Source organism: Pyxicephalus adspersus, chromosome 1 (assembly GCF_032062135.1).
Source record: "Pyxicephalus adspersus chromosome 1, UCB_Pads_2.0, whole genome shotgun sequence".
Taxonomy (NCBI): domain Eukaryota; kingdom Metazoa; phylum Chordata; class Amphibia; order Anura; family Pyxicephalidae; genus Pyxicephalus; species Pyxicephalus adspersus.
The window spans coordinates 59,556,771-59,580,188 of NC_092858.1; the positions used below are offsets into that span (position 1 = coordinate 59,556,771).

Sequence of the window (23,418 nt, forward strand, 5' to 3'; positions counted from 1 at the left end):
CGGTAACTCCTGATCATCTATGCAAAAGTGAAGTGATCCATTATTCTAATCTCAAAAAATAAAAAGAAGATTAAGGTACCTGCAGGGAAGGTGAACAGATAAATAAACCCCTTGGATAAATTTTCAATCAATGTACTTAAGAAGATCCTTAAATAAGGGAAATAGTTTAATGATGGTTGGAATTGCATTGTTGTAGGGCCTGACTAAACAAAACATTGATAAAGTCACTAGCTCCAAATGTCACAATGGCATTCACTTCAATATGTTTCCATAGTAGTTATAGAACAAGCAGATAGGTGAGTACCTAGACGGAGAGAAGAGAACCAGTGCCACTTTCGTATGCACCGATTACTAGCCCTAAATGTTAGGTTTTTGGAACCAACAGTTTGGCGCTCAAAGATGCTCTTTTGCTATTGTGCATGTTGAAATTTCTAGCAGTTACATTTTAGGGAGAACGTGGATTTCAGGTAGCAGTGTGAGGATGGAACATAAGCTGGATTAGTAGGAAGATGCTCCATCAGCAGTGGGGCCTGGCTGGCTTGAATATAATCTATACAGGTATGGATCTGCTGGTAGTTTTCATGTAAATTTCAAACTACATCCATAAGACTAACAAATTGCCAAGTGACTGGAGGAAAGTTTAATACCCAGAGGGGGAGGCTGGAATTTCTGTCATGGCTGAGATGGGAACCTTGTAATTGGAGAGTCACCTATATCTCAATTGGTGCTGGCCTGTTGGTATTGTATTGAATAAAGAACATAGTCTAAGTACCTTTCAGTTTTTCTTCAGAGCCTTTAGGAGTCAAGATTGTATAGGACAAAATTGACAGATACCAGGTTGCAGCCCATAATCATGCACAAGCAGGACCAGCACAGAGTGATCAATCCAGGAGAAAAGTGAGAGCCGAGTCATGGCTCAGTAGCTGGAAAAAGGTCCAAAGGTAAACCAAGGATCAGGAGTCAGACAGAGGTTAAAAACCAACCTATGTATCTGGATCCAGACAACAATCAGCAGCCAAAGCCAGGGGATACAAGTCAGGGAACTAGTTCAGGAACAAGCTTGCCTGTAAATAAAGATTCTGCACAGATTATAGGGGAGCGCCAGACTGCTTCTGCAAGTTAGGGGCTTGACAAAAAAAAAAAAAATCTTTGAGTGTAATATTGTTTAATCTTCATTCAGGCAAAAATCTTAGTACTAAATAGTGCAAGATTGACAGTCCAGTTTAGGCAACTTGAAAGAAATAAGTGTGTTTGCCATTGTTGGCATCTTTCTGAAAATTGTCTGACAGCAACTGGATTTAATATTTCAGTCACAGAGGTAGAACTAGCACCACTTAAGTAAAAGCCAGAGAAATGTTAGAATTCCAAATTACTTTATTTGTTTGGACCTGCAGACCTACAACTACATTGCAACCTTCTGAACCTGAAAGTGAGATAGATATTGGAATAGTGCAACTTTACCAGGCTGAGTGTACTATGCAGGAACGTACACACTACTGATTTTACTCACTTAAGCCCAGCAAATAATGTTTCTTTAAATTGTATAGGATCAGAACTTTTGAGTCCTATAGAGAAAAATGTTTACAAATACTAAAAGATTTAAGATATTAAAACATTTTAACTGATCAAATATAAACAAATCTTTTCCCAATACACTACTTCCAGGCATGAATCCATGTCCCCATTTACCTTTAACTTGCGGCTGTACTCCGAGTCTGAGCCAAGAACGTTCCCCACTTCAACATGGGGAAATTCGTATGTCAGGACAGACTTGACAATATCTACAGTAAGTGCTTCTCCCACATCTAGTTTATTGTACATCTGCAAAAAGCATTGCAATAAATCTTTAAAATGGAAAGATATCACAAAATAAAATATATAGTACCCTAATATATGGGTAAGGTAAATACAGTAAAATGGGTACTGTAAAAACAGTTTAACAATGTAACATTTCTAAGTTTATAAAATGCACTATAAAATTTAACGTGATTGTACAACAAAATAAGAGGGCAGGTCATTGCTTACTATTTAGGCAAACATTCTGTACCATGTTAAGACAGTGTTGACAGCCACTGCTCAAATGTCATCTGTGACAAGAACTGTGGAGGACAGGGTTCATTTCATGTTAGCAATCTGTATGATACACACAAGCTTGACTTGATTAGAGCAGGCAATATACATATCAAAGTTTCTGCATTTCTAGTTCAGTCCAATGACAGCCCATGGCAGAATCTATGGAACCACTATGCACATGTTAATCTGTGGCCCTGATTTGCTCACCTGATGGCGAGTGTGTTGTAAATGTAATTTATTGCTTCATTTTAGAAATGTCACAATTTAATATCTGTCACAGATCATCCATCATTTTATAATTTCAAAAACTCTTGATGTTCCTTATTAAATAATGTTTGCTAACCAACTTTACTGTAAATTACCATTCTTACTACTATGCCATTTACCTACCCATTTAAATGTACTAGGAAAATGCTTAGACCACAATAATTTGTTTTTACCGGTGTCACAGACTGCAGGGTGAAACTTGAATGTAGGCTTCTGATAAAAGCATTCCAGTAAAACTCTTTTCAGTAAAGGGTACCTAATGAATGCATATCATCACACAAATACCAACATGCAGAAAATTGTTCTAAGCATGGAATTTATGAGGATGCAGCAGAAGAAGTAGGAGGTGGGAGCATACAATAAACCTGGTGAACTGTGGCACAAGAGGTTGTCTCCTATGGACTTAAGACTGCATTTGCTGTGAAACGGATAGAAGTGCATATGTGTCTATAAGGAAAATTACTATATTCTTTTTAATGTACAGCATTGCATAATATGTTGGCATTGTATAAACACAGTATAAATAACAATAATATTCTAAATTTATAATTTAATGCTATGGATACCATCAACACGTACACTTATCAAGGAAGCAAAAGCATGTGTTGAGTCTGATTCTTCAGTCATGTAGTTATAAGCACGCCACAAAACAGCTCCCACATCATCATCTTCTTCAGAGCTTTCATCAGAATTCACAACAAAAACAAATCCAATCCTGAAAAATTTAAACAGAAAGGTATTTATACAACTTGCACAGGGCAGAAAAAAAAACTAAACTAAATTGTGTGTGGTTCTAGGATAAAAACTTTTTTCTACCTGAAGGTAATTAATCACTGAAAAAGAAATACGACGATATTGTGTAACAAAGAAAGCAGAAATATGTTATGCGAGGCTTAGTGTAGTGTGAAGTCAACATTTGAGAAAGACTGATGCAGGCAAACATGTCTTCCCAAATGTGTGAATTCAGTGATGTTAACCTCTAAATATGACAAGCATTTGTTTAATCAGCAGTTGTTACTTGTAAATTAAGTGTGATTTTATATGGTCACTGTTAAAGAATATTCTCAAAAGCATGTCAAACCTACTGTAAATATGTACTTTTTCTATGCATATACAGTGTGTTACCATTGAAAGTAGCAAAATAAAGAAATATAATACATTATATGGTATGTAACTGAATAAGCTGTCTAGAAATGCTCACTGCTAGGCCAAGCAACCCTAAATAATTCAATAAATTCAAAGTTCACTGGACTCAAGATCTTTTTAAATTGCTTTTTAAATACGTTTAAAATATTTCAAACACCTATGTTCACAAGCCTCAACTTGCAGGTATTTTTTTTAGTTTGGTATTTAGAGAACCAAAATCTCATCTTTCCATTTTAGAACTGTTACAAAGCTTGAACACCAAGGGCTAAAAGAACTAAATGGCTTTTTAAATAAAACTGAGCTTAATATTTCTGTTCAAAAACATTTGCTCAAATAGATGCTGATCACAGGAACATGAAGTAGCCTAGATCTTGTGAGATGATGCTAAAGCACAGTGCAGGAGGGAGAGATTTGGTCTACTCACAATTTCTGCAGTCTTGCTGGAAGGAGCTAGACATCACCCAAGTATATTTAACATTTTTTTTTGTTTAACGGTTTTTAATTTATTGCAGAACTTTGGCAGGGTCATGTGATAAATAAGCAGACCTATCATTTTTGTGCAAAGTCCACGCCAACAAATACAACCTGGTTAAGTACCCACCCCAGACAGTGGCTTGACAATCAGGGAACAAACGGACCACTGATAAACTCATGGCACTGCATGTTTACTGTATTATACATGTACAAAAAAAAAAAAATATAATATATATAAAATGTATTTTATGTTTCTATGATTAGACTGATTGTTCTATGCGATGCAATAAAGCCTTTACCAATTTAGAATGCTTAACCTTTATCTCCTGGTCTGCAAATTTGGTTTAATACTACACAGACTTAATAAAAGATTGCTGAATTAAACTAAACACTATTGTAAAGTTCAACTGATTACTTATGACTACTTACAATTGCAATCAAATCTTTAACACTACTTGTATACTCCACAGTTTACAAAATATAAAGGTTTGATTTTAAACTCCGTGTTACTGTTCTTATAAAAAATCCCTCTACCTTGAGAACTATAAGCAGCTCTTTTTTTCCAACACAATATACAAAAAGGTATTGTAATGTATACACATCTTCATTACATCTCAATTGTTACTATTTTTTTTTTTAATATGTGTAGCACAATTATATTGCCTGCTAGTTTGTACAAAGAAAAGTGATTCATTTTGTCAGTTAACGCACAATACCTGAGAGGCACGTTGTGGCGGTAGAATAATTCAGCAAGCTTCACATAATCAGCTGTATAATCTTGAGCAGGATCAACCAAAATTACCTATGAAAAATACTCAGTTTAGTCAATACTCATAACTAGCAATTCCCTCTCAAAACACACCATGGAATTATGCTTGCTTAATGTAAGACAACAATGCATTTACATATTTAGAGGGTATATGATTTAAATATAAAATGTAAAAAAACACTGAATAGAAATACATATAGCACGCATACATATTAGTTATAAATGAGCTTCCTTTATTCTTAAACCATTTGTGCATAGATAAGTTACTTGAAGGGACACTAATTACATTTGCAAACTTAACAATGAAACATATGGCATACACTGCACTGAGATTTAAGAGATACTTCAAACAAATATCTAAATATACAGTTCAAACCCTTTAAATAGAAACAGACTTACTTGCCATCATTGAATTAGTAACTTGGTTCAGTCAGTCATGTGATTTTCACATACTAGGAAAGTAACCTGCCTGCACATCATTCTGTGTTATAACTTTATTACAATGCTGATTGTGTAAAGCTATGTAAAACACACTGGAAAAATGTAGCCCAAGATGAGCAGTTGTGCTTGTCTTGGACAAAAAAAAATTGGGTACGGTAGTTGTTTAAAAACATGCTTTAATAACCTACATCACAAAAAGTAATGTATATTTAAAGGAATTAAATTAAATATAGCTTTAACATTTAAAGTGCATTTAAACCCAAAAACAAACATTTTTATACTGCATTTTTATCCTTATTAAGTATTTAGAAATTAACAGAATATATTAGAGATGTTTGGCTTGAAGCATTGTTATATATCTGCTTCATAGCAAAAGAAAACAAATGATGGTACAAGACAAAGCATCCTCCCAGACATTTATTAATCGAAATTATACTCAATACAATAACCCATTAACTTTACAGGTAATAAAAGTAAAAAAACAAAAAAACAAAAACCAACAAATTACATTTAGGCTTCATAAAACAAACCCCAACACTGTACCTAGCCCCTAAATTTAACCCTTAATTGAATACTTATCCTTTAACAATAAACACTGACCCTAATCCAAAAATGTCTACAAATATAGATACAGTATATAGATATACAGCTTAGAAACAATTTGTGACCACATTGCTAGGCAATTATTAAAGTATTAGTAGATTTCCTTTAACTATTCAGTTTTACTTACTAACTGATGCTTGGATACCTTGAAAATAAGTAGTTGACTCCTATGGTGTATGAAACATACATTAATAAGTAGGTGTAAGAACCTTGGGGTGACTGCAGGCGCCAATGCTCAAATTCAAACATGGTTTGTACATTGAGAAGTCACTGGATCCTCGTCACAGGTTTTATTCTGGACCTAGACTTGATTGCAAAAGGAAATTAATCCCCACTCAATAATTTGTTGAATGCAAGTTCTTACATCTGACAGCTGAATGAGTGATTAGATAGCGTCCCCCTTGGGTGAACTATATTATACTATACTATATATTGAAAAACATGGACAGATATTTAAAGTTATTTTATTAGAAGATATTAACAATATTGGTGTATTACTCAAAATATATATTAAAAAAATAAATATACTATTAGTGAAATAACCTTGATGGCAAGTGTCAAGCTATGTGTAACAGGCACCCCACCGTCTTCCCCTAAGCAGGGGAACGTATCCTGAACGCAGCCTAAAGTTTGGTGAGTTAGTTAGGTGAGTTGGTATCCTAATGCTCAATGCCATGGAAGTGGCCCCCAGGAGTCTTAATATGCAAACTCAATTTGGGGACCGAGGTCTTGAAATAGCTAATCACAATTAGTAAATAACGCTTTTGTTTAAGTTTAACGCTTAAGTTTTGTATCAGCTCCCAGGGTCCCCCATGTACCCTGAAAATGTCACATTTTTACAACACTCTGTGTGGGAGATATGAAGGTTTATACATTGGGGGTAATGACAGCAGCATGGACACAGACACAGCCCTCATGCTGCTGCTGGTGTACGAGGGGTAGAACTATCTCACAGTTCATAGCGGGCGGGGGAGCAGCATAGTTGATTACCGAAGTCTATAGAACTCGCCCACTTGCAGGGAGCTCACACTGCAGACGGAGCATACACAGCCGTTGTGGCGTTATTGTACACGCCCAAACAGCCGGTAGTTTGCATTCTGAGGGTAAGATTATCTCATTGGACACTTTTTTATCCTGGCCCCACCGATGACAGCGCACTATTGAGCCGCTCATATGCAAATGCTGGGCAGGTCAATGATCAAACTGAAGAGGAAGAGCTGGGCACCACCAGGGTGGTGGCTGGTCCTCAACTTCCCCTTAATATGTCTTGAACAGGGTCCAATGGGACCATGTTCAAGACATATTAAGGGGAAGGGGAACAATGCTCCTTTAGATTTCTTCAGCGCCCACCGGTGGTACCACCCCCATGGGATCCTATGGCTTAGTTTATATGCACCAATGCAAGACACAAACATGATACCTTTGGGTAAAAAAATCTATTAAGCGATATCCATTCGTAAGTGTAAAAAAAAAAACTACATGTTGACTAAGCAAGAAATCTTGAGAGATGAAAACTTCCTTTGTTCTCAGCCATCTCTGTGGATTACTTATACCACCGCTCAGTTACAGAGAAGAGAAAAGGGTGAGGTATTCTTAAGTCTTGCCTTAGAATATTAGGCAAAATACCTTAACGCCCCACTTACTTATATTCATCCTTGCAACTGCTGTTTTGCTCTTTGTACTCCAAATGGAATTTTGGCGCAATCTATAGCCAATTCTGGGACATTACAGGGAGCCTCTGGCTCTATCCTCTTTTGAGGCCAGGTATAGCATAGGACCCATTATTTGACCTAGTGAACAACTCAATTAGGACGTATTTTTGGACTATTACTATACACTGAAATACCTTTTATACGGGTATTGAGAAAGTTATAACATGTTCAACTTTTTTCTTATGTCTGTTTGAAAAGTATTCAGATTCTGCATGTGAGTCATGTTGAGATAAAATTTTATTTTTGAAGAAGCACATTTTTACAAAACAGCACTGGAAACAAAGACTATCCTATATTTTAACAAATTGTACTCACTGCATAATTTGTATATTGATTTAAACAGTAGTTAAATACATTTTTTTTAAAGCCTAACTAAACTGAAAAAAAAAAATAAAATCACATTGACCTTTAATCCTGCAGGTCCCTCGATGGTGCTGGTCCTTCCTGCGATGGAATTCCTCTTTGTGCTCCGGGCACTGCCATTTTCTCTTCACTCTTCTCCCTGTCTTCACCCGATCTCGCACTGCACAGCCCCCTGTAAATGGGGGAAGAAAAAAAAAAAAAAAAGAGCACCGATCCCACTGCGCTTGCATGAGATCTGCATCTCTTTCCCTTATTAGAAAAAATGCCCCTTCGGCGCATGTCTGAGATCTCAGGCATGCGCAGAAGGAGCACCCAGAGCCTCTTGGGATGCGTGACATAGCCGAGGTGATCAAGACTGAAAGGGGAGGTGCTGCACCATTTTTTGCACTAAAATAAAATCAAATAAATAACATTTTCTCTTTACATATAAGGGCTGTCTACCCTTTTATGTAAAGTGAAAATGTTGAGTTTAGGTACGCTTTAATGGTGTTTGATGAATGAAAATTTGTCTAAGATGTATACATCACTTGCTGATCCCTGAGCCTATGAAAAAAAAAGCTAACACAAACTATAACTAACAAGCTATATGGGGAATACCTATGGTATTTTACTCTTGCCTTAGGATGACAAATCTGCAAAACCAGATATAGTACTGTGAGCAAGTCTCCTGAGTACATGTGTTACTAGCAGTATCAATAATGCAGCCACCACATCCAAGAACTGTTAAGCTGAACTACATTTTTTTTCTTGGTTTGGATATTCATCAAGTACACGTCAAGGTTTTTGTAGACAAACCTATTTTTCTTGTCAGATTACCATCTTTTCATATATAAGTCAACTGCAGGTCAAATCTGCATGACAGCGAATTATAAATCTCAGAAAGTTCTCAAAGTGATGTCACTGTGTCACTGACACAAGCCTTTACACTGTGGTCCTACGTTATAGCAGGATTATGTACAGCTAAAGTTCAGCTAATTTTATACCAATTCCACAGACAAGTAGAAGACAAATATGGATTATAGACCCTTTTTAAATGTTTGCCTAAATTCAAATAAAAAAAAAATCTATTAGCAGTTATTGATGACATTTATTTGCATGCTAAAATCAAATGACAGACATTAATGAATAGCAAAAAAGAGAACAAGAACTTATAGTCTTTATCATCTTTCTGTCCTCACACCTATCTGGTGTGCATGCTTCAATGGATTGTTGGATTATGGACTAGAATGGTTGAGAGATCTCTCAGCACTGAAGCATGGTGTAAATGCCAACCTGTACATTTATAGGACACATCATTTATTTCTGCAATGGCTTTTTAACTCTTGTGCCAAGAAATTCATAGGCGACTAAGCATTGTTTACTACTTCAAGCTTCAGTTATTCCCTAATCCACTGCTATTTTGATTTATCCCCAAAGGGCTTAGTAGCTTTCTCATTTGGAACATATGGCCCCTTAGGACTATTTTACCGTGCTAGCCCCCAGCAGGATTAGAATGAACTTTTGGGATATAGTTTCTAATCTCTACTTAAAAGTTGGCAGACTGAAATCACATCATTGGAAGAACCAACATTCTAAAAGAATGAATATTTACAGTGTAAGGGAACTAAAGTGCTTGTTTTCACACAGATTTAAAATACAATAAACCATATATATTAGAATATAAATCAAGATACTTTTTTGTCCTCAAAATGCTATTAGGAAAAGAATCTGTTTATACTCGGGTCACACCAGTAGATGGTGCTGTATCGTCATGTAAAGTATGTAAAACAAATCTTGTTTGATAAAGAGAATGTTATACACTTTACATGAGGACACATTGTCATCTACTATGCACAAAAGATCATTCAGAAACATTTTTTTTCAGTGTAAAAAAAAGGTGTTAAAAATAACACACTATATATAATATATAGATTAAAAAAATCTTAAAAGGCACTAAATGTACGTGACAATAGTCACTTTATTTGAGTAGGAACATATGTTTGTTAGACTCTACACTTGTTGCAGTCCATTAACAGTTTTTTTGTTTGCTCAAATCCAATATATCATGTAAAATATAAATACTTACCAGCGTATGGTCTTTAAATGTACACCCTAACTATACCTTTTATCCTAGGAGACCGTTTACGAAAGCAATGAATCTGACATTCACCAAATATCTGATTTTCCACCAGGGAATGTTTGTCAAACGTCAAATTAAAATAAGAACATTTCATATTTAGCGAGCCCAAAATATTTAAAGGATTGCCTAAAGATAAGTTATAGAACTTAGTACATACCTGGCTAATTTTAGAGGAAAAAATATGTACTGTTACATAGATTTTAAGGCATGAAGTAGGAAATTATACCAATCAGCAAAATTTTTCAGTGTGGCATGCAAAAAAAGAGCTACTGTACATAATACATGATCAAACAGCAAATATAATTCTAATTGAATATGCTATTTTATAATTTTAGTTATCTTTGGCCTATTTTGGTCAATTTGTATTTACTTTATTTTTTTTACAAAAAAAGAAGGTCACTTTGCCTTTTTCCACTTTTTCATTTGTTTTTCAAAAACAAAATATTCTTGAGCTTAATGCAAAACTGTTGCTATGATTAAAGCAGATGGTAAGATTTTTTTTAATGCACGTCTATTGTACATCATTAATCTTTGTCATATTTCCTTCCTAAACACAGCAACTAATTGTATTTATTTTCTGGTTATCTCATTAGCAATTCAATGACTTTGTTCACAACAGATGCTTCCATTTTATATTTAAAATTTAGAGTATAAAAAAAGAAAAATTAACAGTCAACAGAAAACACATGAAGTCTTATCTGCTACAAAAAATGTGTAAGAGAAAATTGACTCTAGTTGTGTAATGAGAGGTTTACAGGTTTTCTCTTGTTAAAGGGCTGCCAATAGCTTAAAGTGGTTTTATAATAAATGGTACATGTCAGGTTACTGGTACTTCACTGGCAAATAGATTAGCATCTATAAAGGAAATTAATTGTAAAACTTAAACAAGAAAGTGGTTGGTATTCTGATATTTTGGAGTGATTGGAGAAAACCCCTATTTGGTTTTACATTTTCTACATATTATACGTTTGTGTGTATTTATTATATTGTAACATATGCACATAAAAGTATTGTAGCCAAGATGATGCATGGTAGGGGCACAGTGTTTACAGGCTCTGCCTGTGCTGGGCATTGTCATACAACATAATAATATCATTTCAGAAGACAGCTATCTCTTAGGGGGAACTCTGTGCATATTTTGGGGTCTAGCACATAGAGCTTTATCAAGGAAAGACTATTCTCTCTAGTTGGAGCCATATATATTTGTTTATACCTGCATCCTTCCAGGGACAACTCATCAGTAAGAAAGGTCCTAAATACTACCAGACCGATTGGTAGCAGCCATTTATAAAAGTGCTAGTGTGCACATGGTTTTAAGATAAGTTAGAGGCAGTGTGAGATCAGTTTGTACTTTACTTTTATTCCTCTATTCCTCTATATAAGTCAGGGTAAATGCATGGTAGACACATGGTGCACTATTTATAAAACATGGGGTAGAAGCATAGTGCGAAGGCTCCCACTCACTCAATTGTAACCCGGCTATCAGCCCGCTCCACGTCGCTAAATCACGGGCACAGCATCGGCTCATGGCGCTGACCTCCCGGATGGAAACATTTTTAGAGAAGACGCCGACAGACCGTCCCCACTTGCCAAAGCAGAAGAAAGGCCACGCCATGCATTCCAAGATGGCCAAAGCCTCTCCCTTGCAGAATCAGAAGGCTTGGCCCGCAGCTCCTGACCATGTAAGTCCACTTGCTCCAGAACACACACTGATTGCGGAATGCAGTAGCAGCGCTTTTAAGACAAACACTACAGGAGGGAATAGACACAGCCATAGGCAAGGGAATATCACTCAGGCTAGATATAGGAGAGCAATCCCAGCGCATACAAAGTGCTGAAGATAGGATTACTTCAATGGAAAATGATCTCTTACAAGTACAGGGCACTATTTGTAGCAATGGGTAAACGCATTGACAGTCTGTCTGACCAAATTATTGAATTTAAAAATAACAATCGTAGAACAATCTGCGCATTAGAGGGGTCCCAGAATAGTTTTCCCAAGGGCAACTCCTGGAACTATGCTCCACTACTATACCAGCACAATTGGGGGATGAATAAGCCGTACCAAGTAGAAAGGGCATATCGCTTGGGCCAGCAGAGAAAAGAAAGCAACAATCCTAGGCCTATCATCACACACTATTGTGATTATGCAGACAGGTCTGCCATACTGCAATCTTACAGATCCTATAGGAAATTACCATTGGAAGGACTTATTAGTTTTTGCAGATTATTCTGCGGATTATTCCGAATTCCCCCACTAATGTGTTCAGAGAACCTATAGCTAATAAAATTGTAGGGGGAGATTTAAATACAGTTATGCACGTTACCGAGGATGGAACTACAGGGAAATCCCACGGTGCATGGGCAACCCCTTCCTAATCGGGTACCCTATTGTCTGCTTTTGCACAATCTACCCATCTACAGGACTGTTGGTGGTACCATTTCCCGATTGAGAAAAATTACACTTTTATTCGCATGTACATACCTCCCAATCCAAAATGGATTAATTATTCTGCTCCAAGTCTCTTAGTTGAGTACCCAAAAATTTTGACTATAGCACTCTCGGATCATGCACCCATAGCATTCTCTCTAAGAGAAGTGCAGCCCAAAGAAGATTCATGGTTGTGAAGATTTCCTTTATACCTGGGCAATGATCCAACTTTTCAAGCAGAATTAAAATCTGCATGGTACACTCATATGGCCACCAACTCGGTACACAGACAACCTGATTTTGTTCTGGGAAGAAGGAAAAGCGTATATGAGAGGACGTCTCATATCGTATGTTGCGTTCCATAAAAAACAGACCCATATGGCTTATATTGAAGCCCTGCAAAACTTACGTCAAGTACATAGTAGTTTCCCAGACAGTCTGACCCCAAGCCACAAGCAATCCTGGCTGACAGCTAAGGATAATTTTGACAAATGGGCAGAAAAGCAAGAAATGTTCAGGAAAAAATATTTTGACCTGCGGATTTACAACGTTTTCCAATAAGGCAAACTAAGGGAAACTTTTGGCCAAGTTTACCTGCCCCTCATGTAACCAAACATCCATCCAGCTTTGTATAATAGCTTGGGGGATTTGGTGACAGAACCCAAAGATATCAATACAATCCTGGAACGATTCTACAAAAAAAAACTCTAGGAGAAGAAAGTATTAGAACCTAATAAGGATGCAAAGTGTTTCGAAAACGTGCAGATGCCAACTTTAACGGATGAACAAAGAGAATTATTTAGCACTGATATTTCTGAACAGGAATTAAAAGGTGCCATATTCTCCTTAGTAAATGGTAAGACCACTGGCCTTGACGGGCTGACGGCCGAATATTATAAACTTTTCAAGGAAGATTTCAGAGGGAATGATGTATTAAAGTTTTTCCAAAACCGGGCAAAGATCTTAGACAGCCTTCATGTATCGACCAATCTCAATAATAAATCTGGATGCCAAACTGCTTTCTAAAATATTGGCAGATAGGTCAAATTACTTACCCCATATAATAACCCCTATGCAGGTAGGGTTCGTCAAGGGCAGATCTACGGTAACAAATATCCGTAGAGTGCTTACGGTATTAGAATATGCCAAATGTCACCCTAATTTAGACCTGACAATAAGTATCGATGCAGAGAAGGCATTTGATAATGTGCATTATCCCTGGTTGTTAAAGGTACTGGAAAAAATAGGTCTACAAGGGTCCTATTACAATTTTTTAGCTGATATGTACTCAGACCCCTGGACCAGAATGAACACCCATTTTTTTGTCAAGTTCTATACCACTAGGGCGGGACACGAAACAAGGCTGCCCTCTATCACCGCTTTTGTTCAACCTAGCTATTAATCCTCTGCTAAGATACATGGAGACAGAAGACTCCCTACACAAGATAAAAATGCACAATGCAAGTGCGCATGCGTGGGGTTGGCGGATGGAAATTCCCTGAGCCGGCTCCATACTGTGAGAGGAAATCTAAGGCAAACACTAGCTTACCTGTCGGCGGATCGCGGCTCTCTAGCCCTCTCCTGCTTCCCTGAACACACAGCGGTGACACAACTAATGACTTTCGGGAACAAACAGCAATCCAGGCTGACTGCTAAAGTAGCCTTATCACCAGCAGCAGGCAAGATGGCGCCTGTCAGTCTCTCCACAGACCATGTGGCTTCAACCACAGATGAAGTAGGTGAGCCAAACATCTCCGTGGACAGTTCTCCTTCCCTATCTTCACAACAGCCTATTACTAAACCAGAGGGCATGTTGGAAAAGTTAAAGGCGTTGTACTCTGGAAGTCACTTCTAAGAAAATCACAGATCACTTCTCTAAAGAGTTGGGAGCCATAGGCCACCATACTGTACAACTTGAACACCACATGGATGATGTTACTACAGTGCTTGAAAGCCATGAAGAAGATCTGGATCACCTGAAGCAAGAGATACAGGTACTACAATATAAATCAGAAGATCTGGAGAATAGATCTCACCGCTCAAATGCGGGTCAGGGGGCTCCTTGAGTCTATAGTGGACTTGACTTCTACGGTCACAGCTCAGGAGTTGTGTCCGGAAATTCCAATCGAAAGGCTAGAATTTGAGCATATTCTCTGTACTTTGGCTAAACCTAGACCAGATGGTCCTCCAAGGGACATTGTAGTGAAGTTCCATTATTACCGGTTCAAAGAAACTACTGCAAGTAGCCCGTACTAAAGAGCCCCTGTTGTTTCAAGGACATGCTTACCAAATCTTTGCCAACTAGGCTCCGACCACTATCCAGCGTCGCAGAGAGCTTAAACCGTACCTACGTATTCTTCAAGACCAGAGGATCATGTACAGATGGGGTTACCCTTTCAAGTTAATCTTTCCCCTTACTGGGAAAAACCAAGTGATCACTACCGTGTCAGAACCTCAAGGCCCCTACCTACCTCTCCTGAGAAGGCGAACTCACCTCCACGCACACCATGGCGGCAACAACAACAATGCATTCGTCAAGAGCGCCAGGTTGGGACATCCATTAACGCTACAGGACAGTCCAGCCAACAGGACAGAGTGACCTGAAGCCTATTACTTCAAGCTCAATTAGGAAACATTTCCTACAATTTTTTTCTTTTTCTTGACCCCACCAGGATCCTACTTGTTTGGTTTTGATCCACAGTTGATGTTGTTTTCTGCTCGTCCCCGAGACTCTCCGTTCCTCAGTCAACCATTGGAGGTTCGTGAAGGTGAGTTTGCCCACATTGGGTTGTAAGTTGGCGGACAGCCTCATTGTTCTAATGCCTCATGTTTTGAATCTCTGGCTTAGTATCTGCTCTAACTGTTAGTCATTCTTTAAACATCGCCAGATGTTTTTTTCTACTATTTTTAAAGATGCCTTACTTCCCCGCGTGGTAGTCACTGTGCACTCTACCTCTCTCTAGATGTTGCCCCGCCCCTAATATTTAGGGGGCTAACACCTGGAGACCTATTTGGGTGTTTCAGGTTGTTCATGATTCACCCTGGTGTTGTTTCAAAGTATTATGTTTACAATACTGCTGATTTCCTGTACGCACACCTATTGTTTGCTCTTTTTAGTTATGTTTTTACTAGGGCCACTAGAGCGTCTTTCTCTTGTTTTTTCTGTCTCTCCTCCTCTGTCTCTCCTTTCCTCTTACCCTTCCTGCTGCCCATCCCCATCCTGCGGGTCACTCAAACCCTCATGCTACCTCACACCCGTGACTATATCCAGATGATGCGTTCCTACCCTGGCACAATGATTGCGGTATCGGTCCTTTCCCCCCCCAAATAAAGTAGTTTTTATTGCAATAAAACTAAGCTGGTATAACTAATGTATCAAGTAATGAAATACAACTCAGATTTTTGTGGAAATCTATGTTTTCATACCCATTTGAGATTAATGTTAAAAATCGACTTTTGCTTGCAGTGTAATGCACACATTTATGCTTATATCATTTCATGGGTATGAACTCCCCCATGAAATGATCCCAAGCATTTCGCTTCCAAGAAGGTAGATATACTGGCCCTGATTTATTAATGCTCTCCAAGGCTGGAGAGAATACACTTTCATCAGTGAAGCTGGGTGATTCAGCAAACCTGGGATGGATCTGGTCCAGGATTTAAAACGTTTGCTGGCAAATAGCAAATTATTTTTTAAAATCCATTCCAAGTTTTCTGGATCACCCAGGTTCACTTTTGAAAGTGTATTCTCTACAGCCTTGGAGACCTTTAATAAATCAGGGCCACTGCATCTACAAGGAGACATATTTCTCCTCCTCCTCCTCCCCCAGGTACTTTCATGGCATTTAGCCAGTAGTGTATAAAGCTACTGCTTCCACAAAGCAAAGAGGTGTCCTCATAGGTTTCCTAAGTCTATCTTTTACTTGAGATAAATAGCAGACCCTGAGGGATGCTTCCTTAACGTAGTGGGCGATCCTAATGCCAAAGCAACCTCAGTCACCTATTATATTCCAAATAACAGTCAAAAAGGTTTCTTTATACAACTTTTTCAAATAATTGAAAAATACAGGCAGTTAGGCTTGATAATGTGTGGTGACACAAATGCTACCCTGATGCCGTGGTTGGATAAAAAAACAAACATGTCTCAGACCCCTCTATACAAATTAAGGTGGCCTCCTGCAAACTTTTGGCTACCTTTTGCTCTGAAATGTTGGCTGACCTATGGAGGGAAATTCACCCGTCCAAATTGGATTACACCCACCACTGTCACCCACATCGACAATTGTTACATATTGATCACATTTTTTTTTATCTACCACAATTCTTCCACTAACAACTCAATGTGAGATTATGGCTATTTATTGGTCTGACCATGATGTAGTCATGGCAACTCTCCTTACTGTTCCCCGAACTGAATTCCTTTTGGTGGTCGCTGAACAATTCTCTCCTGACTCAATAGTTTGCAAGAAAATACAAACTGCCCTCTCTATTTTGTGCTAAACCACACCCGAGGTCTCGAGCGAAGCTCTCCGGGCAGTCATCAGAGGCCGCTACATTCAGATGGCTTCAAAGATTAAGAAACAACGATTGGCACAAATAGCACAGAGCGCGATTACACTGACTTGCGTAGTCAATTCTCGGTTGCACCCACAAAGGAATTACGCAGACAACTGGAGTCAATACGCACTCAGTTGAACTTACATATGGTATCCTTAGAGGAAAAGTCATTGTGGTGGTTTAAAAATAAATTTTATTTGTATAGTAATAGGCAGCACACAATGCTGGCAAGGAGGTCGCTTCAGCCTGACCACAGCTTCTCCCCCTACCGTCTCAAAGGACACGGATCAGACAGGTTTTATCCCTAAATGGCAGGCTGGAAACATTTGCTGAATTCTCCATCTAGCACACCACGTCCCCACCAAGGGGGTACCTGCATTTCTCCTTCGTGTTGACATTAAAAAAAGGCCTTCGATTAAGTACAGTGGCCATACCTCACTCATCTTCTAAAGAAATGGGGCTTTGGCCCGCACTTTTGAAGCTGGGTAGCAGCACTGTATAGCTCTCCTAGGGCGTATATACAATATATTTCCCAATAGGCAGGGGAACCAGACAAGGTTGCCCGCTGTTGCCGCTACTTTTTGCGCTGGCAATGGAACCCTTGGCTCGAGCAATAGGAGACCACCCGGATATCTCAGGCATTAATATAGGGGACACATCACATAAACTCAGTCTTTTCGCTGATGACGTGCTCCTGTTGTCTTTCCAACCCCCTGGTTTCCCTGCCTAATCTGATGGACTTGCTCCAAGTTTCAAAAACTTTCCGGCCTGCAACTCAACCTGCACAAATGTAAGGCATTAATAATCACTTTAACGCCTGCTATGGTTTTTACGTTACGTGCGCCTTTCCTATTTATTTGGGAAGAGCGCTGCCTCTGCTACCTAGGGCTGTTTATAACGGCTTCCTACGAATCCATGTCCATGAATCGTGAGAGAGATACCAGATTTCCTGGCTTAGATGCATAGCGTCAATGAAGATGACCTGGTTGCCAAAATTGCTTAAACACATGAGGGTTCTGCCTATAAAAATTCCTGCTACAACTCTTAAAGTCCTAAAAAAAAAGTATGTTTTTCTTCATTTGGAGTTCACGTAGACCCCGTTGTACTTGGCAGAATATACACCAACCACGGCAGCAGGGGGGCCTATCTGTGCCACACCTCCCATCTTACTACACATTGCAGCTCAACTTGCGCTCCTCACTGCTTACCATGTTTCAACAGATCCCCCTCATTGGGTTACTATTGAGGTGGGCTTGGCAACTCCGGTTTCAATTAGGAATCTATTGTGGATTCCCCTCTGGGTATGTCTTGCAATTTCCAACCCACTACTGAGACACTCGATTCAGATTTGGGACTCAGCCAGGCGCTTGGGAGGCTTGGCCAACAATTACACCCCCATTGTCATCCATAGTGGGAAATCCTTTGTTTCCACCGGGATATGAACACCCACAGAGATTTCATGGTGGATAGAGCATGATTTACATAAAGTATCACAATTCTTAGGATTGCGTGCCAGCTTTAACGTCAGCACCAAATATTCCAGGTCCTGGCCTCTGAATCGTTTAGACTGATGCAAATCTCCCACAATATACGTACTAGATTGAAACAAATGCCATCAGTGATAGCGCCATCTTTCGAACGATTTTGTGCTAGCAATCCCCAAGCTAAAGGATTGGTTTCAGTTTAGTATGATACACTAGTACACAAGCGTACCTCAGCGCCTCTACCTTACATGTCCCATTGGGAGGGGGACTTTGCGGTGTCTTTGGAGCAAGAGGAGTGGGACCAGATGAGGGACACCACTGCCTACTGTAATATCAATAGTTGAAGTAAACTATAAGCTGATGATGTGTTGGTACATGGTCCCGGTAAGACTAGTAAAAATAAAACCTGATAAGAACCACAAGTGTTTTATAGGCTGTGATTCTCCAGGCACCTTATATATCATATTTGGTGGGAATGTCCCAAACTGCAAAGATACTTGTCCCATGTATACCAAATAGCATACACGGTTGTGGGAAGGTCCTTCCCCAAACGCCCTGCAGAGGCCCTACCTAACTTAAAACCCGTGGTTTGCACTGCGACCCAATTCCGTTTATTAACTCACCCATTTACGGCAGCTAAACTGATCATAGCAACATACTTAGGGACTCCATGCCGCACTTCTATAAAGTGTGGTCACCCTGGATTGATTATTATATGCCAATGGGCTGGGATCAAACGAGTCTAAAGCTTTAAGGCTTTACTGTTAGAGACATAACCAAGTCTATGCATATATTATCATTGTGCTCTGTGTTGACCTGCCCAATCTTAGCTATCCCCCCCCCCCCCCCCCCCCCATTTATTTTCCTCATGGGCCTCTTTCTTTTCTCTTTACTAGTTTTATCATTCCGGTTGAGTACCATTTTAGTTTGCATACCCTCGTGTATTTAGGGGGTCTAGCTGCGCCTGATTACCTATAAGCAATGTAGAAGGGAGTACGCCTCACGGGTGCCTAACTCACTCCCCAATTAAGGGATGCTTATTATCTAGGGTGGCCACAAATGGCTCTCCTACCCATTCTGGAGCAAATGCTTGTTATACTGTCCACCAGCATTTTGTAATAAAACCTTTTGATATATATTTTTGATAATATATACTATTTTTCTCCCCACTTTATCTGCTGGAATACTTTATTGGACTGCATGGTTTTGGACTTGTACCTTTGTTTTTCTTGATTTTCTAGTCAGGGACCATCTCACTTATCTGGGCATTCGTATTGGCAAATCACCAAGGTCCTTATACAAAATGAATTATTTGCCTATGTTTCACAAGATAAATAAGAAACTACAACTATGGGAGAAACTACCAGTATCACTGAGTATCGCTGCCACCTAATTAAAATGGTCTCCATTCCTCATCTCCTGTATCCATTACAAACCATGCCGATCTTGTTGAAACATGCTGATATTCAAGCTTCAAATAAATCATTCACAAGATTTTTATGGCTGGGGAAAAGACGCAGGATATCGCTAACTAAACTTTACCTTCCTGTATTAGAAGGGGGTGTTTGTATCAGACTATATAACTTAGCCTGCAATCTTAGACATGTAATGGACTGGATAAAAGAGACTTCATAATATTCCAACACACAACTAGAGCAGGCACTGGTACACCCTTGACACTTATCTGCATTACTACATAGTAAAATCTCACAACTACCTCAGAACCTAAAACATGACATACTTATAAGACGCAAATTGGAACGGTCATGCTCTTGTCTAAATACCTACTAATAACAGGCAACCCATAGTTTCATCAAGGACTAGATTACAAGTGCTATCAGGTCTGGGCCGAAAAAGGCTTAAAGACAGAAGGCGATTTCTTCTCCTCTGGTCTCACAAGACCAATCACATGGTGAGCAATGACACAACAATATGCTCTACCATCATGTGCTGCACATCCACTTTATTATTTAGAGCTCTTGAAATTTTGCAATGCACAAATGTCCAACCCACTCAGAGTAGCAGACCATGACAGATTTGACAATCTTATAGCCTTGATACCGCCATCTATATTATCTATATATCCTAGAACACAAATGTTTTATTCTAAATCACCCTCTGAAGGATGGGAAAAAGATTTTAACAATCCAGACCTCCATGCTAAAATTATTCAGGGATATCTCATGATTCGAAAAACCATTCCCAATGAAATTTGGAGGGAGACTCAATTTACGATACTCCATAGAGCTTATAAGATATTCCGTCCCACAAGTGATACTCAACCTACTAATTAGACCAGCAACAATAGATGTTTAAGATGTGACCATGATAAGGTCACGCTCAGTCAATGGGACTGTATTCAGATCCAGCAACTGTGGACAGATGTTCTTTTCTATATTAAAAAAGAGTGACAAAGGTACAGTTGGCACTAGAACCACTACTATGTGTGTTCGGGAACTGGGATATACAAGATGGCAACCTAAAGAAAGGTACAAGAATTGGATATCATTATGTCTTTTGGCTACACGCAGAGCAATAATGTTGCAATGGATCCATACTGACCCACCTAGATAATTATGAAAATAATCATATCCTCAATGCAAATGCTTTAATCAAGGGATTTACCAGAGGCGGAGGACTTGGGATAATGCCGTAGCACACATGATATGGAATATACCCTTGAGCCAGTGGAATTAGACCAGGTTCTACACAGTTATCGCCATTCCACATGGCATAATTTACATTTTCCATGAAGTTTGGGTCCTCTTCTATAGGAATTTTCCTTCTTTGGTCTCATAAAATTGATCCAGGTGGTAAAATAGATACAACGCATAGACGTGATATGTGAATATACGATAGTAATCTACCAGATTAGAAAATTTTTCTAGAAGAACCTAGAAGCAGTCTCTTTTTAACACAAAATTAGAGAAACTACACATACAATATAGATCAAATTAAAAGCAAAAGAAGAATATTAATGAGAAAATGAAGAGAAATAAACTATAAATAAATACACAAAAATTAAGTATAAGGCGTAGATGCAACATATAAATATTGGTACATACAGTAAATATTAAAAACCTTAGTAAATTGAGCAGAAGTAAAAGGTTGGAAGTATGTCATCTTTAGTTAGCTCACAGAAAAACAAACGGTCTTTATTCATTCCCTTGGTAAATAAAATATAGATAATACAGACCTCGCGCTGCGCAGTTGTATTAAGCAAGTATGAATATAATTAACCTCAGCAAGATGAAAGAAACTGGTGAAGTTAAATCATGTTTTCCCACCACTACAATGTTCACTGACAATGCTTAATAGTTGTGGCCCACATATCCTTTATCAAAGAAAAGCTTTAGGTAGATTAATTTATGATATACAATTAAACAATGTTATCCAGAATTTTCAAATTCATAAGGGAAGCATGAAACAGAATAAAAAAGTGAAACCACTAGCAATGCCTACTGGTAAACAGAACGCAAATAAAATTTGGCATGCTTCAGCTAGCCAAAGAGGCTGATAATTCTTTTAGAGGCCTTTTAGTGGTCAGTTGAATGTTTTAAATAGTTGCTTTTCATTTGCAAGTTTTGTTGAATATTTACAAAGTATACTGTCCTACAGTCTTGGGTCCTATTATCTAAACAAGGCATTTCTGAGACCCTTAAACAAAGGAGACACAAAGATCATAAAGATCACTGCTACATTAAGCTCTATAGGCAACAGTTTGTAACTTGCCAGTAAATGATATAATAAATAATGAATAGCAAAGTTAGATAGTTTAGATACTGTATGCTTGTATATAGAGACAGCTCTGAGAGTTCACTATAAAAGGTTGAAGGGAGGCATTATTGGATGTTGGGTTAAACCTATACGAGGGGGTGCTGAGAGGTTCCTGGCTTTGCCCCCTTTCAGATGAAATAGTAAAGTGGGTGTGGGGGCATATGACAGCCTAATATCTTAGTATGTAACTTTGCAAATATCAGGTCTTTGCGATTCTTAAAACTGTTTTTTTTTTCTTTCTTCTTTTAGCGAGAAGCTATGATGGCAGAGGCACAAGCAAGTTTCACGTCCTTGGAGTTACAGGACGTCATGAAGTTTTTGTTTCTCCAGGGAAAGTCAGCAAAGGACACTCAAACTGGGATGTCACAAACACTGGGAGAGAAGTGTCCTTCCTGCAGCACATTCAAAACCTGGATATCTCGTTTCAAGACTGGGCATTTCAACATTGAAGATGAGCCCCGCAGTGGGTGCCCCCAAACCTCAACTGACCCGGCAACCTGCGATGCTGTCCATGAGCTGATTATTGAGGACCGTAGACTATCTGCAAAAAAGATAGCCCAGATACTTGACATCTCACAGGAGTGTGTTCGGTTTGTTATCACCACTATCTTGGACATGGGCAAGTGGGTGCCGAAATGTTTGAACAGTGATCAGAAGAAGGAACGAGTTGAAGCATCCAAAGCCGTTTTGGCCCATTTTGAAGCTGCACAGGACTTTTTGGCTAGGTTAGTGACGGAGGATAAAACTTGGCTCCACACTATGATCTTGAAACCAAGGAACAGTCAAAGGAGTGTTCCAAGAAGTTCCAAACCCAGAAATCGGCCAAAAAAGTCATGGCGTCTGTTTTCTGGGACAAAGACGGTATTCTGTTGGTGTACTTCAGGGCTCTAGTATCACCGGACAGTATTTTGCTAACCTCGTGGAACAGCTGAAGGAGGCAATTAAGAGGAAACGCCATGGAAAGTTGATCAAAGGGATCCTTTTTTTGCGGGACAATGCACCTGCATACAACGTTATAGCTGCTAAATTGAACACCTTGGGTTTCCAATTGGTCCACTATCCCCCCTACTCACTTGACCTGGCCCCTTCGGACTATTAGTACCGAATTCGAAGAAACACCTGAAGGGGCAACGTTTTGAGGACATTTCTGACGTCAAAGATGCTGCTGAGAGCTGGTTTGCGGCCCAACCAAAGGACTTTTG

At 38.9% G+C, this 23,418-nt stretch overlaps 1 protein-coding gene across 1 annotated transcript in view; it reads right to left on the reverse strand.

The window, feature by feature from the left end:
• The window catches only part of UGGT2 (UDP-glucose glycoprotein glucosyltransferase 2), a 149,773-nt gene that overhangs the window by 85,912 nt on the left and 40,443 nt on the right, over positions 1-23,418 (reverse strand). The window contains exons 14-16 of the mRNA XM_072400833.1: positions 4,677-4,762; positions 2,920-3,055; positions 1,690-1,821 (exon numbers count right to left, since the gene is read on the reverse strand). Coding sequence (XP_072256934.1) covers positions 1,690-1,821; positions 2,920-3,055; positions 4,677-4,762 — 354 coding nt within the window. The remainder of the gene's footprint in view (positions 1-1,689; positions 1,822-2,919; positions 3,056-4,676; positions 4,763-23,418) is intronic.